The 14,059-nt window shown below is 44.7% G+C and overlaps 1 protein-coding gene across 1 annotated transcript; it reads right to left on the bottom strand.

The window, feature by feature from the left end:
• Window positions 1-2,584: 2,584 nt before the first annotated feature.
• LOC143837368 (GTP cyclohydrolase 1-like) lies at window positions 2,585-13,765 on the bottom strand. The gene is made up of 6 exons (XM_077337096.1): window positions 13,040-13,765; window positions 10,519-10,628; window positions 8,671-8,726; window positions 5,673-5,704; window positions 3,986-4,070; window positions 2,585-2,727 (listed from the first exon to the last, which is right to left on the bottom strand). Exons 1-6 carry the CDS (start codon window positions 13,350-13,352, stop codon window positions 2,601-2,603), a joined length of 723 nt encoding a protein of 240 aa, XP_077193211.1. The 5' UTR covers window positions 13,353-13,765; the 3' UTR covers window positions 2,585-2,600.
• Between the last annotated feature and the right edge of the window lie 294 nt (window positions 13,766-14,059).

The raw sequence follows: 14,059 nt of genomic DNA, 5'->3' as shown, positions 1-14,059 counted from the left end.
GTTCAATTCTGCACTCCCCCACATGCAGCCAGCTGGGTGACCTTGGGCTCCCCACAACACTGATCAAGCTGTTCTGACCGAGCAGCGATATCAGGGCTTTCTCAGCCTCACCCACCCCACAGGTTGTCCGTTGTGGGGAGAGGAAAGGGAAGGCGACTGTAATCCGCTTTGAGCCTCCTTTGGGTAGGGAAAAGCGGCATATAAGAACCAACTCTTCTTCTTCTTCCTTACTCTCCAATGGGAAATCAAAGTAGTTTGCATCATCTGTTAAATGGCACTGATTCTAATTTAGGATAATCACTTTTTTCCTGCCTAGATCAAAGCTACCTAAAAACACAGTAAAATCCAGCAAACAACCAAATGCAGAGGCAGTTGGCTTTATCTGAATAAGGAACCATGCATGATGTACATGTCATTCTTCCTGATAGCCACACCCCAACCTAAACCCTTAGGAAGTCAACAAAAGTCCAATTTGCTATTCAGGAAGGAGATAAGGGGATGGGCAGTTACCTTTGACCAGCTGATCTGTAGAATTGTCTTTTTTTCTGATCTGGTTCCACATACATAGCCTCTGGCAGTTGCTAGAAAGTGGCTAAGATTGGGGGCCTATAAAATGCCCTGACCTGCATGGCCCTGATCTCAGCAGCAAAGTCAGCTCAGCCCTGATGAGCAACTGGGTGAGACATACCCAGGAAGTCAGAACTGCTACACAGAGGCAAGCAATGACAAACTACCTCTGAATATCCCTTGCCTTGAAATCCCTATGGTGGGGTCACCATAAATTAGTTGGGACTTGGCAGCACTTTCCACCACCATAAAAGAATACAGCTAGCTAGGTGCATATCTACAATTCAGACTTAATGCAATCCAAAACAGTATACTCTTCTAATCCCACGGCCTTCAGTGGACTGAGAATGGTGTAACTCAGTGTAGGTGGTTAAGCAGTTGTTCTCCAGCAACACTGGGACATAGTGTATAGATGTAGCATATGTAGCAACAGAAGCTTTGCACCCTTCACAAAATAAAGATCAGATTCTTCAAGGGAAACCATGACGGTTAAACTGGCATTAAACCTAAGTAAGGAGCAGTGCAGACATTTCTCACTGATCTTAATGACTAGTATTCAGATCTCTTTAAAAATACAAACCGGGCTCAAAGTTTAGGTTTTGTTGGGATCATGGAGAGTGCTATATTTGGATTCCACAATACAGCCTCCATGTCACCATCAGCAACTAAGAACCTGGTGACAGCCTTTGTTGACAGGTAAAGGTGAAGGTATCCCCTGTGCAAGCACCGGGTCATGTCTGACCCTTGGGGTGATGCCCTCTAGCGTTTTCATGGCAGACTCAATTCGGGGTGGCCTTGTCAGTGCCTTCCCCACTAATTACCATTTACCCCCCAGCAAGCTGGGTACTCATTTTACCGACCTCAGAAGGATGGAAGGCTGAGTCAACCTTGATTGTTGACAGGTATAAAGTTAGGAAAGTCCTGACCTGGGTAGAAGGAGAGTTGGTTCTTATATGCCGCTTTTCTCTACCCAAAGCAGTCTCAAAGCGGCTTACAGTCACCTTCCCTTTCCTCTCCTCACAACAGGACACCCTGTGAGGTAGGTGAGGCTGAGCAAGCCCTGATCTCACTGCTCAATCAGAGCAGTTTTCTCAGTGCTGTAGCGAAATCAAGGCACCAGTTGGCTGCATGTGGGGGAGCACAGAATCAGACTTGACTCACCAGATTACAAGTCCACACTCCTAACCACTACACCAAGCAAATGCTCAGAAGCTAAACAGGATCAGCCCTGGCTAGTATTTGGATGAGATTCCTCCAAGGAATATGAAGGCTGTAGCACAAAGGCAGGCAATTGCAAACCACCTCTGAATGTCTCTTGCCTTGAAAACTGGCCCAGCTTGCTATAAATCAGCTGTGATTTGATGGCACTTTCCACCACCCTAAAGCTAGAAACCCTTTTTTTAGGATACATTCTGAAAACCAGGTTCCTGGTACTTTCTAGGAAATGCATTCTGGGAACCAGATGCCTGCTGCATTCTAGGCACTGGCTGCCATTAATGTTATACATCCATGACACGAGTGTAGGTTGAAAGAATGGGAGGGAAGCAGCATACTTTTCGCCCCTTGAAGCTGCCTGTTGGTATCACCATATCATTCCCCAACAGCAGGGTAAAATTAAAAAAGCTGAAGTGGCATAGAAATGAAGAAGGAAAGAAAAGCAGAGGGGGAAATCTGGGGAGGCAACCAGAATTATGTGGCCCTTCTGGTGACATCATTGAATGATCAGAATTAAAATACGTGATTAAATGCACTAAACAACATTTGCATGAAACAGGCCCTTTGCGATTGTCATAACACTATATATGGCATCAAGGATATGTTTTTCCCATAATGAAGAAGTCAGGAACTTGCATACACTGGGTAAATGTTTAGCAACATTCTAAGGTGTTACCAGGAAGCGAGAACAGAGCTGTGATACAGTGATTTTTGTTTGTTTGAACTGCACAGACTCTGAAAAACTGGCTCACATAAGGCAACTGTGTTGGTAGTTAGCTTCAGAATGAGATCGAAACCCACCGAGAGCCACAAGCTGTTTAATTTTTAATCAAGGCGAGAAATTCCTCCCTGGTTTTAGGATCTTCTCGTAAGACTCCAAGCATGGCACTGGTGACAGTTTTACTGTTCATTTTCTGTACTCCCCTCATGATCATGCACATGTGCCTGCCAAGAAAATGAGAAAAGGCATTTTTAATATAAAAATGTCTGCATAATATAAGAGTATGGTGTATGTTAAAATTTATCCCACAATAAATTAGACCATCTGGACTTATAGAGATGCTTGGTTTACTGCTGATTATAATTGGTTTTTTATAGTGTATTTTATAATACAATGTTTTAATTGGTTTGAATTATATTTTATTGTATTTGTATGGATGCTGGAAGCCACCATAAGCTGGTAAGCCTGGGAGTGGCAACATATAAGTAAATTAAAAGAAATAAAATAAAAATTAATAAAATAGAGGCCAAGTTGTAAATTATGTTTGCCAAAGTCCCCCCCCCTGTCAAACTTGCATGTTCAACAAAATCGGGAGGGGGGAGGGGGGGAGAGATAGTGTGGCACTAACGATCCTTTTCACGTCCTCTGTAGTCGTGTGTGGGCCGTTCCAAGTCACTGAACAGCAGGAGAGGGGGATTTGCGTTTAAATTCCCCACACCTGTTCCGACAGTCTTTGGCAGGCATTGAAATCCAAAAAACCAATCTGCAAACCGCAGAACTCTGGATCCTTAGGTCCCACAGCAATAGGGCCAAGGCAAACACCTACCCACCATTCTTCAGACTTTCTCTCCCCTTTCAAATTATGCTTGCCTTGCCCCAGGAATTCAGTAATGCAGAGCTGAGCGTTAAGTGAATAGGTGAATAACAAAATCATGTTACATTTTAGGACTGTACCACTTCAAACAACCGAGAGGCTGCTCTGTTTGTAATGTATTTCCATGGAAAGCCCATCTGAGTTGCATGTTATCTGAATCACACACAGCTTCCCCATCCCACTCCTGCCACTTGCACAGTTCATCCTTGGCTTAATTTTTTCCACATATTATCCCAGAAAAGTGGATCCTGTGTTAGTGCCAGAACCAAATGCAGTTCTTCAAAGGATGAGGAGGGCATAACAGTCAAACAGCCCAAGGAGAACAATATTATGAAATGCAGCAACAACAGTGTTCTCCTCCCTGCCATCCACCCAAATTTTTATGACCGGCATTCCCATCATTAAATAGCTTCCTGTATTCAGGATTGCGATCTTAAGATAGTAAAATCAAAATCACACAGGAAGTCAGTTGTGCAACTGAGAACGGACTTCTGCTTGTCCTATTCTCTTTACCACAAGCACCCTTCCCACGAAAGAATCAATGGCAGTACTCCAGATATTAGGGTAGGCAGCCACTGTGGATGCTTTGATGTTAATAATCAACTTACGATGCTTCAATGACCACAGCCACTCCAACAGGTTTTAGTGCTTCTGTAATTGCCAGAGCAATCTGTTTGGTAAGTCGTTCCTGGACTGGAAACAGAATGGTGTTTTAAGCAAAAGGACTCTGGACTGGTTTCATGTCTGAGTCTTGGGACTGTGTGCTCCCTCCTCCAATTCCTGCTGCATCTTCTCTTTTGGATCTTCAAACTATGGATCTTGCTGCCCCTGCAGCATGATCTTGGTTTACTCTTTCCACAGTACTAGTCCAGAGGAACAGCTCATGCAGTGGTCCTCACCAATAGCCTGCACTGACAATAAAGAATTCTGCTGTGCCTCTGGTTCAGGAGCAGCTAACTGATCTGACATACCTGGCACACAGGCATCACAAAATTGCTCGTCCCACATTGAACGTAGTAGGCACCCTCTCCTAAGGTAGGCACTTATGGTTCACCTTTGGCTGGGTAGGAAGGGACCACAGCAGGAAGCATGTTTTACCCACCCAGGCTGGACAGGGTGGCGCTTACACTGCATACTTGACCTGGAACCTGAGAGTGATTTTAATGCCTCCTTAACAATGAAGACTCAAATCACAAAGGTAGCTCAGCAGGCATTTCTCCATCTTCGCCAGGCTAGGCTACTAGTGCCCTACCTGGCCCCAGAGCATTTAGCCACTGTGATCCATGCAGCAGTCACCTCCAGGCTTGATTACTGTAATTCACTCTATGTGGGCCTACCCTTGGACCTTCTCTAGAAGCTACAACTGGTGCAAAATGCAGCTGCCCAGCTTCTCATGAGAGCTCACATAAGATTAGTATTGCAGCATTCTGGGTCCAGCTGAAGATTCTGGTTGGAATGAGCTCCCAGGAGATATCAAGGCCCTGTTGGAGCTCACAGGGCCTGCAAGATGGAGCTCTTCCACTCGGCCTATGGTTGAGCCCAGCTGGTTGAAAACAACCATCCAATGAAATCTCGGGCTTCCCTCCCACCCCCACTGCTTCCTCCTTAGTCCAACTTCTAGTTGGCCACTGTGATGATGAATCACTTTCAGTAAAGGTTGACGCAATAGTGATTAATTGCAGTTTGCAAATTATAATTTTAGCATATATTGTATTGTGAATAATTTATTGGTTTTACTGTGTTTTAAACCATGTAAACCACCCCGAGATGGTATACTGAGAGGGGCGGTATATAAATCCCTACCTATATAATATGTAAAAAATTGCTTCCTTTTGCCATGCCAACAATTCTGTCATGCACACTTTGAGAATTACTAATTACTAATAGTGTAGTCCTAAGCAGAAGTCTACATTTATGTGTCTGCTGACTTCGGTGGACTTAAAATGGTGTGGCTCTGCTTAGGGTTGCACAGTGTTAGCATTAGTCTTAGGGTTCAGTGATGTGGGCATCTTGAGACACCTTCACTCAGCCATAGAGCTCTCTGAGTAACCTTGAGCCAGCCACTTTCTCTCAGCAAAATCTACCTCACAGCGTTGGTGTGAGGAAAGAGAACCAAATATGAGGCCCTGAGCTCCTTACAGGAAGAGTGGGAGAAGTTGTATTTATTTAGAATATTGTTATGCTACGTTTCTAGCAAGTGCTTAAGACAATTTATAGTTAAGGAACAAAACAAAGCCATTACAGAACTTAAAACTATCAGTGGGGAATAGGATGTCAGCAAAAATGGATACAAACCTTGAAGCCTTCGGCTAAATATCTCAACAATTCTGAATGGGAAAAAAATAGATGTAAGAAGAAGACAAAACCCAGCAACATGAACCAACATTTGCTTGGTAAAACAAAACAGAAAATGCAAACAAAAATGCAGGGAAGTATGACAAGTGTTATTTTCTTTTTAGCAATCACTTGGCTGCAATCCTCAAGCTTATACCTCTCAAGGACTCAATGAAATCTGAGTCCACTAGAATAAGTGCTATAGCAACAGTTAGCACTATTAAAGAACAGATCCTGCTTCTATAGCATTAACAACCACCTAACAGAAATTAAACACACAGAGCTTTTACTGGAAAGGGAAGATTCCACCTGACGGAAATGTTGTGTGACCTGCTGTTCAAAAGTACAGGAACGGGGCCAGTAAAACAGATAGCTGACCCTGTCTGAGGTTTACAGTCTTCACTCCTCGTTGGACATGCTGTGGAATACCTGCAGTCCTCTTGTTAGTATAGTGAGATGCAGGAAGAAAGCTCACAAACAGGACAGAAAGCTTACAGTGGCAAGATCCAGTGGAGGACAAGGATCTGTACCTTTAAGAATTGGATAAAAGAATTTGAGCAGGTATAACATTTTAGCCACTGCATGACAAACTATCATGATTTGAATGTCAACACAGCTGTTAAAGGTTTTTTTGGAATCACAAAATGCGCACCTACAATAATAGATCTAATGCGTTTCACCCCTGAAATAGATCTTTCTCAGAGGTCTAATCCTGAACATACATACGATACAGAACATGCAGCCAATGAGATTTTTTAAATTCAATTTATTTCCCATGAATAACAAGCTCAATACAAATGGAACTGATAGAAGATGTCCATTTTATCAAATGTATGTCTTCTCTACAGCTGCTAAAAATTATGGTGTATGAGTAGCTTTTGTGCATATATGAAGATCTATCGTAGGTTTAGCATCGTAGGGTGCAGTTTTTGTGATTTCAAAGATTACCCCATGGGTTCTGTTTGCTTTTAACTTTTTAGCTCTATAAGTTGTGCACAATACATGTGAATTTAACGTGTATATTTATAGACACCTAATCTTTTGGTTCCTAACTACTGCTTGGTTAGATTTGTTGTTTTTTGTAACACTATACCCTTTTGGGTTTTCTAAAGGTTTCTTTGGACCAGCCTTCCTGCATACTGAAGTTAAGATACAGGCCTCTCTACTCACCTGACCACCATCCCCTCCATCACCATTACAGTGGAGCAATTATAGCATAACTTAATTTTTAGGTATCTTATGGTTTTGTTTTAATTTATGTACGCCTGCCTTCTGATTGTTGTTAGCCACCCCAAGACTTTGTAAGAGAGGGGTGGACTATCGAATTAATTAATTAATTAATTAATTAATTTAAAAAAACAGCTGGTGGACCAAATACTACTTCCCAAATCAATGATGTTTCATTTTGCTTTGTCGTGTTGAATGATATTGTTTGGAAATTTCTAGTTTAATGAATCTGTAGATCAGGCGTATGACCTCGCTGTCCACTTCCCTCCCCGCCCCCAAATTTTGCCCTCCTTTTTTCTTTCCCTTTACTGATTGAGGCCACCCTAGTAATGTCAGAGAAGAACTCTGACTGTCCCACCCTGCAACAGTATGATATTTTGGTTGCTTTCTCAACCCAAGAACCTGAAAGGAGGACTGAGAGCCCCCTTCAATGTTAATAAAAGGTGCCACTGAATTCAAATTTCGCTGTGCTACTTCAGATGAACATGGCTATCTACTTGAATCTATAATTTTAATGACATAGATGTTGTTATATTCCAAATTAACAAAATATTTTATTCAAAATAGAGGGGAAAGGTCAGGTGAAATCAAGGGTTGAAATTTATGAGGTAAAAACTAGTACATGCAAAGACTTTAGTTCTTATGTTTCAGGTTAATGAGTTGCTTCAGTTACTTAAAGTCTTTATGTTGAGAGATTTTTGTTCCAGTGTTTTCCCAAACACTCCAGTACACTTTGAATATTCTCCGACTCTTTTTTCACCCAGAAAGCTGGTGTACTCTTTCCAGTACCCAAATCCCTTATCTTGAAACACATGTACTCATCTTGAATTTCTAGCTGAAAGTCTCTAAAGGCAGTTTCTAACCACATGAAACATTCTTCATTTGACTGGATAGGGAAATTCTTTCTCTCTAGTTGATATATCCCCATTCTTTGGTCCAAATGGGAGTCTCCATCGAGCCACCCACTCATTCTTGTCAACTTTTCCCAGTTCTCCTGTCTGTGGTAAACTGCTCTCAGTCAGGCCCATTATGCACGGGGGGAATAGCGCACATTCGGGGTGGAATGGCGGCGACTAAAATCACCGATAACACACGGTGCCGGCTGCAACTGGCCACAGATTCGGTGCATGCTGCCGAAAAAGCCGTGTTAAAAAGCTGGGGTCGCCGTGTGCATAATCGGTTACTCTGGGTTTTGCCGCCATTGCGTCCCGTCCCGTGCATAAGCGGTTTGCTTCGCTTCTTCCCCCTCTGCGTTTTCCGTGTGACTGGAAATCGCCGTTTTGGCGGCCGTGCATAATGGGCCTCAGGGGAGCATTCCATAAATGTCAGTACTCCTCTTCTCAGCTATGGCTGAAATCAAACTCAGTTGTCTTCACCATTCAGTTCAGAAGACTCTTTCTGCTCAGCTGATGCTAACCAATCAGCAGCCTGTCATTCAAGGTTCTCTGGCTCTGTGAAGAATTAACCCTTCACAGTCATTTATCTGCTTACACAGCACTTCTGAATTTCTAAAAGTCAAGTCTGTCTTTTATCCTTCTCAACAGATGTTTTGATTCAGACTATACAGCACCAATGACCAATTACCCTCTGAAGGGGGCACAGAATGCTATCGATTTCACTATCAGCAGTCACATCTCAGGGGACAGTTGAGGCTGTGTCTCAATAGGAACCTTAACTGCTTGTTTTACACATTTGTTCATTCATGTCCAGAGGTATATTTGAGTGTACTAACCTTGCAAGTTTGCTCAAGCCAACCACCTTCTTCCTTGGTAAGTATCCAATGTGCACCTGTGGATATGACAGGACAATGGGAAAATGTTTGTGTAAGAATGCAACACTGGATTCAGATGACTGCCCACATAGTACAACTTGTTGTAAAAATGGAATTTCCCACAACACTAACTCAGATGGATTTTTGAAAGTCATGCCTGCCACATGTCTATAACGGGGGACATTTGTAAGACATGATCCTACTTTCACCTCTCCAAAAAGTGCCGAAATGATCCTCTCGCTATGAGAAATGTTATCAAATGACTCCACACCTGATTATTTTTGCATGGCTTTTTACCTTACAGGTCTCCAACTGAGACCAACTTGTGGATTCAAGTTACACTACTTTGAAGGCAATATTGAAAATTCTTTTGTACAGCAGTTGGCACACTGAGTGGACCCAACTGATATCACCAGGAATAACTAGCATTTGTGATATAGAAGAAGAAGAGTTGGTTCTTATATGCTGCTTTTTCTCTACCTGAAGGAGTCTCAAAGAGGCTTACATTCGCCTTCCCTTTCCTCTCCCTACCACAGACACCCTGTGAACTGATAAAGTTGTTCTGACCGAGCAGTAATATCAGGGTTCTCTCAGCCTCACCTACCTCACAGTTTGTCTGTTGTGGGGAGAGGAAAGGGAAGGCAATAGTAAGCTGCTTTGAGACTCCTTCGGGTAGAGAAAAGCAGCATATAAAAAACAACTCTTCTTCTAAAGGGGGCAGAGTGTTATTTAATCTGATGGATGGCATGGGGAAGACAGTGGAACATCTACTACTAAACTGTTACCTTCCTCTGATAAAAGCTCTAGGGTTCTCCTGTAAGATGCCAAAGAGCCAGTATGCCCATCACCAGAACTTTTGATCCCATAATTGGAAGTATAATTGGTGTAGTGGGTTGTTTGAAAATGCAGAATAAATCCCTCAGTAGTTATTGGTCAACAGGAAAAAGGGGGATTCCAACACAATCTCAGAAAGAGGGGTGCTAAGCAAAATGCCTTTATTCTAGTCTTTGATCTTTATCCAGTTCCAGAACCTTGGGCAAGAATGAGCCTTGGAAAGCTCCTTCTCAGGGACATTGACTCACCCATCCCTCAAAAATGGAGGATGATCTGCAGTGTTCACTCTACCTTCTAGTGGTTTATACTCATCTCTTTGAGTAGCCACTGCCAGTTTTGCTGTATTGTCCTGTGAATACTTCCTGATTATCTGTGCTGCCTGCTTAAATTAGACTTGTGAAATAAAGCTTTTCTTCTTTTTTTAACGGCCAAGGAGTTTGATGCTTGGGTTGGGGGGTAGGCTTGTTTTACACGAATGACTCCACCTCATGTAAATGCCATATGCAGCTCAGAAAACATGCACAAGCCTTGATAGTCCTGGAAGGACAGCTCCGTCCTTAATTGAGAGAAACTCACAATAGGGGAATATGAAGCTGAGAAAGCTCCTCCCTCACAAATACTCACCTAGCTGAGGCGGGCCCAATACCATGTCCTCCAAATATGTACTGGGAAATCCCTTTACTGGGATTTCTTCGGTGGTAGTGGCCAGCCACTACCTTGGTTCTGACCCACATTTGATGAGAGGAGTCCAAGTTGGACACACTTTTCTCCTGTGAATCACATCTTCACTGTACCTTAGCTTGGGCACTGAACTTAGCAGCGGCTGGTGAAAGAATGAGTTGTAGGCCTGGGGTGTGTGTGAGAGATTGGCCACACGGATAAACTCCAGCCTTAAGAAGTTGGTAAGCAAGAAGCCAGACTCATCCCCCCCCCCTCCCCCAGAAGTTGACCATCGCATATGTTGGAGAACAATACCTTGCCAAAGAAAGGCACCAAGTGATGTTCACAAAGGGAGAACATATCAATGTCCTTCACAATCACCATTTCATCATGGTCCTCATCAAAAACTGCATCATTCAGTATATCTGGGGGGGAAAGGAGGTTTTTTTATTGAAGAGGAAAATGAACATTCATCATTAATATTCAATCCTTGACTACAGAATAACCAATAACAGACACAGGCTATTTAGGGGAGGAAAGGAAAGACTAGACAGAAAAGGTACTGGCCAAGCTTGAAAAAATGTTTAAAATTTCTAGGGACCACAGCTCTGTAGGGGGCTAAGAAAATCCTTACGTTCTTAACCGTGACCATCAGATTTTAAGAACCATGCTGGTGTGCTTGTTTAGGGACAGGGACTATTCCAAGGAAGGGTTCTGTGATTCCGCAGCCAAAGTGGCTGTTCCTGCCCAAAGCAGTCAGCACTGGCTGCTTCGAGTGGGAATGGTCGCTTCGACTACCAAATCGCACAAACACCTGCTGGGCAGGGGATGAGGTGGCTCCTTTTGGTTTTGGTTTCATGTTAGTTGGTCACACTTTAAACAAGTCCTTGAAACTAGGATTGTACTTGTGTCATAAGAGCATGACGATGTAGAACATGCTATAGAGAACTACATTTTCAAGAGATTTAAGCCCCATTCTTTCATTTAAAAATGTGTTTATCAATTGCTGCTGAATGAATGCATTATAGAAATAATCCAGCAAACCTGGAACAAGACAATGATTTGAAAGGATTTCTGGCCAATGCACTTCTGGGCACCAATTCAATAAAAGAAACAAAAGACTAATTATAAGAAATGAATGAGCTAGTGGAATGACACCATCAGAAGAATTTATATAATGTCGCTACAGGATTAGCCTTAAAGAATACGGACAAATAAAGTAGTTAACATGGTTTCACTTGCTTGTATTACTTCTTGTGGAAAGGAAGCCAAGTTTTTGAGATTCTATAGAACTGCACTTTGTTGAGAGCTTAAAAAAAAGACTATTTCAAGTTATGCATTATCAGAAAAAACAAAATTGCTGCTTAGAACGCTGTCCTTTAAAACTGCTTGTGATGTCACTTTCACACGTATCCTTGTGTCCTGGTTCTAGTGACACCTTCATTAACTAGGTGCAGGGGTAGTCAAACTGCGGCCCTCCAGATGTCCATGGAATACAGCATGGAATGCCGGCGGGGGCTCATGGGAATTGTATTCCATGGACATCTGGAGGGCTGCAGTTTGACTACCCCTGAACTAGGGGGCCCACTGAATAGTACAAGCTAATTCTCTTCAGGAAGACAGTAGTTACTTTCCAACAGATGCTTTTCTCACATCTGGAGGGCTGCAGTTTGACTACCCCTGCGCCTAGTTAATGAAGGTGTCACTAGAACTTGCCAAAATCTGGTCTCTTCCCTCACCATCTTCCCCGCCCCCCTTGTGCCACCTTGGAAGTCTCTTCTCCCTACTATCCTGTTCTGTAAAATGAACTAGTCGCAGCAGCCTCCTTTCATCATTTCCAAATCCTGCCTCTGATCCCAGTCACAGGGTTCTGGAGCTTTCAGAATTCATCAGTCTGACAAACAGTGACCTCACAGGGTGAATTACTCTAGGAAAACAGGGGAATGTGTAAATTTGCCCTTCCCAAATGTGGACTCAGTCGAAAAATCCCCTCCCTGAGTTTTAAAGCTTTAAAAATAATAATTTTTTTAAAAATGAGAGAACCAGTCATTGGGTCTCTTGCCACTTCATTGGCTGTAAATATTCTATATCTGTCTCCACAATTATCTTTGGGAGTGGGAGTGCTGGGATATAAATTAAATAATAAACAAGTCTGGACTCCTGCAGCACTGTTCACCCTCCCCTTCCTAGAAGTTTGGCAACTGTGGCGAGTTCAAGGAAGGGGTGGCTGATTCGGGGAATCATCTGCTCACCCACCCTGACTGGAATCCAAAATGCCTGAAGCTCAAGACATGCTTCCAGTTAGCACTGAAACGAAGCCTCTGCACTCCTCTCCCTCACAATGAGAGTAAGAACCGTGCTCCCCAAAACAATGAAAGTTGGCAACATATACGGCTCACCATCCCCTCAGTGTGTCTTAAAAGTATGAAAACGGGCCACAGTCCCCCCTGATAGTCATAACCTGGGGCATTTGACCTAAGAGAAGCCAGCGCTCTCTCAAGAGCAAGCAAAGTCTTACATGGCATCAGGCCTTGGGATTCTTCAGTGGAGAATATAGACGGAACCTATTCAGTAGGGAAATAATCTGCCAGGCTGCGAACAGGTGGATTCATATGCCTAGCAATATTATTGCATTTGGACAGCAACAGTTCTGGAAGTGTAACTCGAAAGAGTCACAAAGAAGCCTTCTGTAAATCATCACCTAAGGCATTTTTAAAGAACTCTCATGGGGTTCTAGCCGGAGCGTTTTCAGGCCTGTATTTCAAGGGGCTTCATTTGGGCTGGGGTGTGCCGACTCTTCGGGTCGTTTTTTTCCTGCTCCTAGCATGGGACTGACCTGCGACTGTCTCGCCATAGCCTCTGGTGAGGAACTGCATGGCCTTGGCGGCCCTGCGGGGCGTCAGCTGCAACCCTTGCCTCGCCGGGTTCTCGCCCAGGCCCTGCAGGATGGTCGCGTAGGCAGCCTCCAGGGCCGGCAATTCCTCCTCGTCTCCGTCGCGGCCTTCTCGCGGGCGGCTGCACTTGGCCAGGGGAGGGTGATGCTTTGCGGGCTTCCGCAGCTCGCCGCTGGGCACCTCGCCCACGTCCTTGAGGCGGCCGGGAGGCAAGTCCCCGTTCTGGAAGCATTGCAAATCCAGGTGGGTCTCCATTGCTGAGCACGTGCAGTGAGCGGCGAAGGGAGGAGGAGGAGGAGTGCGGCGTTCGGGCAGCTCTTATGGGGGAAGAAGGCTAGATTTCGTCTGGTTGGCTTCCTCGGATCTGGTCCGTCCAAAATGTGCATAGATGTTGCGGCATATAGTGCTGACAGGATAGGCGCGTTTGCAAAACTGCGAGCCAACAGACGCCGTCTGTGCAAAGGGAACTTCGCATGCAAGCCTCCTTGGGCGCGGACACCGGATCCCTGAGCTCAGCGCTAGCGACTGCGACGCGCGCAACCAAGTCCGGGCCACCACCTGCCGCTGCTCGGCGATGGCGGGAAGGCGGAGGGGCCTTGGGGCGCTGGGGAGCCCTCTCCTGCGCCTTCCGCGGGGAGATCTGCCAGCGAGGCGGTGGTGACGCCGAGGCTGGCCCTGGGCAGCTTCTGGTCGAGCCATCTGGTATTTATCGCGCCGCTTTGCCATGGCAATCTCCCCTTCCCCGGTCAGATGGTGACGTCTTGGGACTGTCAGCTGGGCAAGGCTCACTGAGGCGCCCTTTGTCCCGAGGCACCCCTTTCTGGTTGCGGTAATCGGAGGAGACAAGGTCGGGACACGAGGGCTAATGCGCGCAGCCCCCTTCACCACCAGCAGCGCAGGCCTTCCACCCCACACTTAAAGATGCCCCGGGTTCAGCGGCGTTGCCCTGCTCAACCTGCAGC

The sequence above is a fragment of the Paroedura picta genome, chromosome 1 (assembly GCF_049243985.1).
Source record: "Paroedura picta isolate Pp20150507F chromosome 1, Ppicta_v3.0, whole genome shotgun sequence".
Lineage (NCBI taxonomy): Eukaryota > Metazoa > Chordata > Lepidosauria > Squamata > Gekkonidae > Paroedura > Paroedura picta.
The sequence above is the reverse complement of the archived record's forward strand: the minus strand, read 5'-3'. Positions and strand labels throughout refer to the sequence as shown.

Coding starts and splice junctions, on each gene's coding strand:
- LOC143837368 (XM_077337096.1), bottom strand. CDS start 13,352: ATGGAGACCCACCTGGATTTGCAATGCTTCCAGAACGGGGACTTGCCT. Junction 10,629..13,039: donor CTATGGCGAGACAGTCGCAG/GTCAGTCCCATG, acceptor TTTCCCCCCCAG/ATATACTGAATGATGCAGTT. Junction 4,071..5,672: donor ATTTAGCCGAAGGCTTCAAG/GTTTGTATCCAT, acceptor TTCTGTTTCCAG/TCCAGGAACGACTTACCAAA.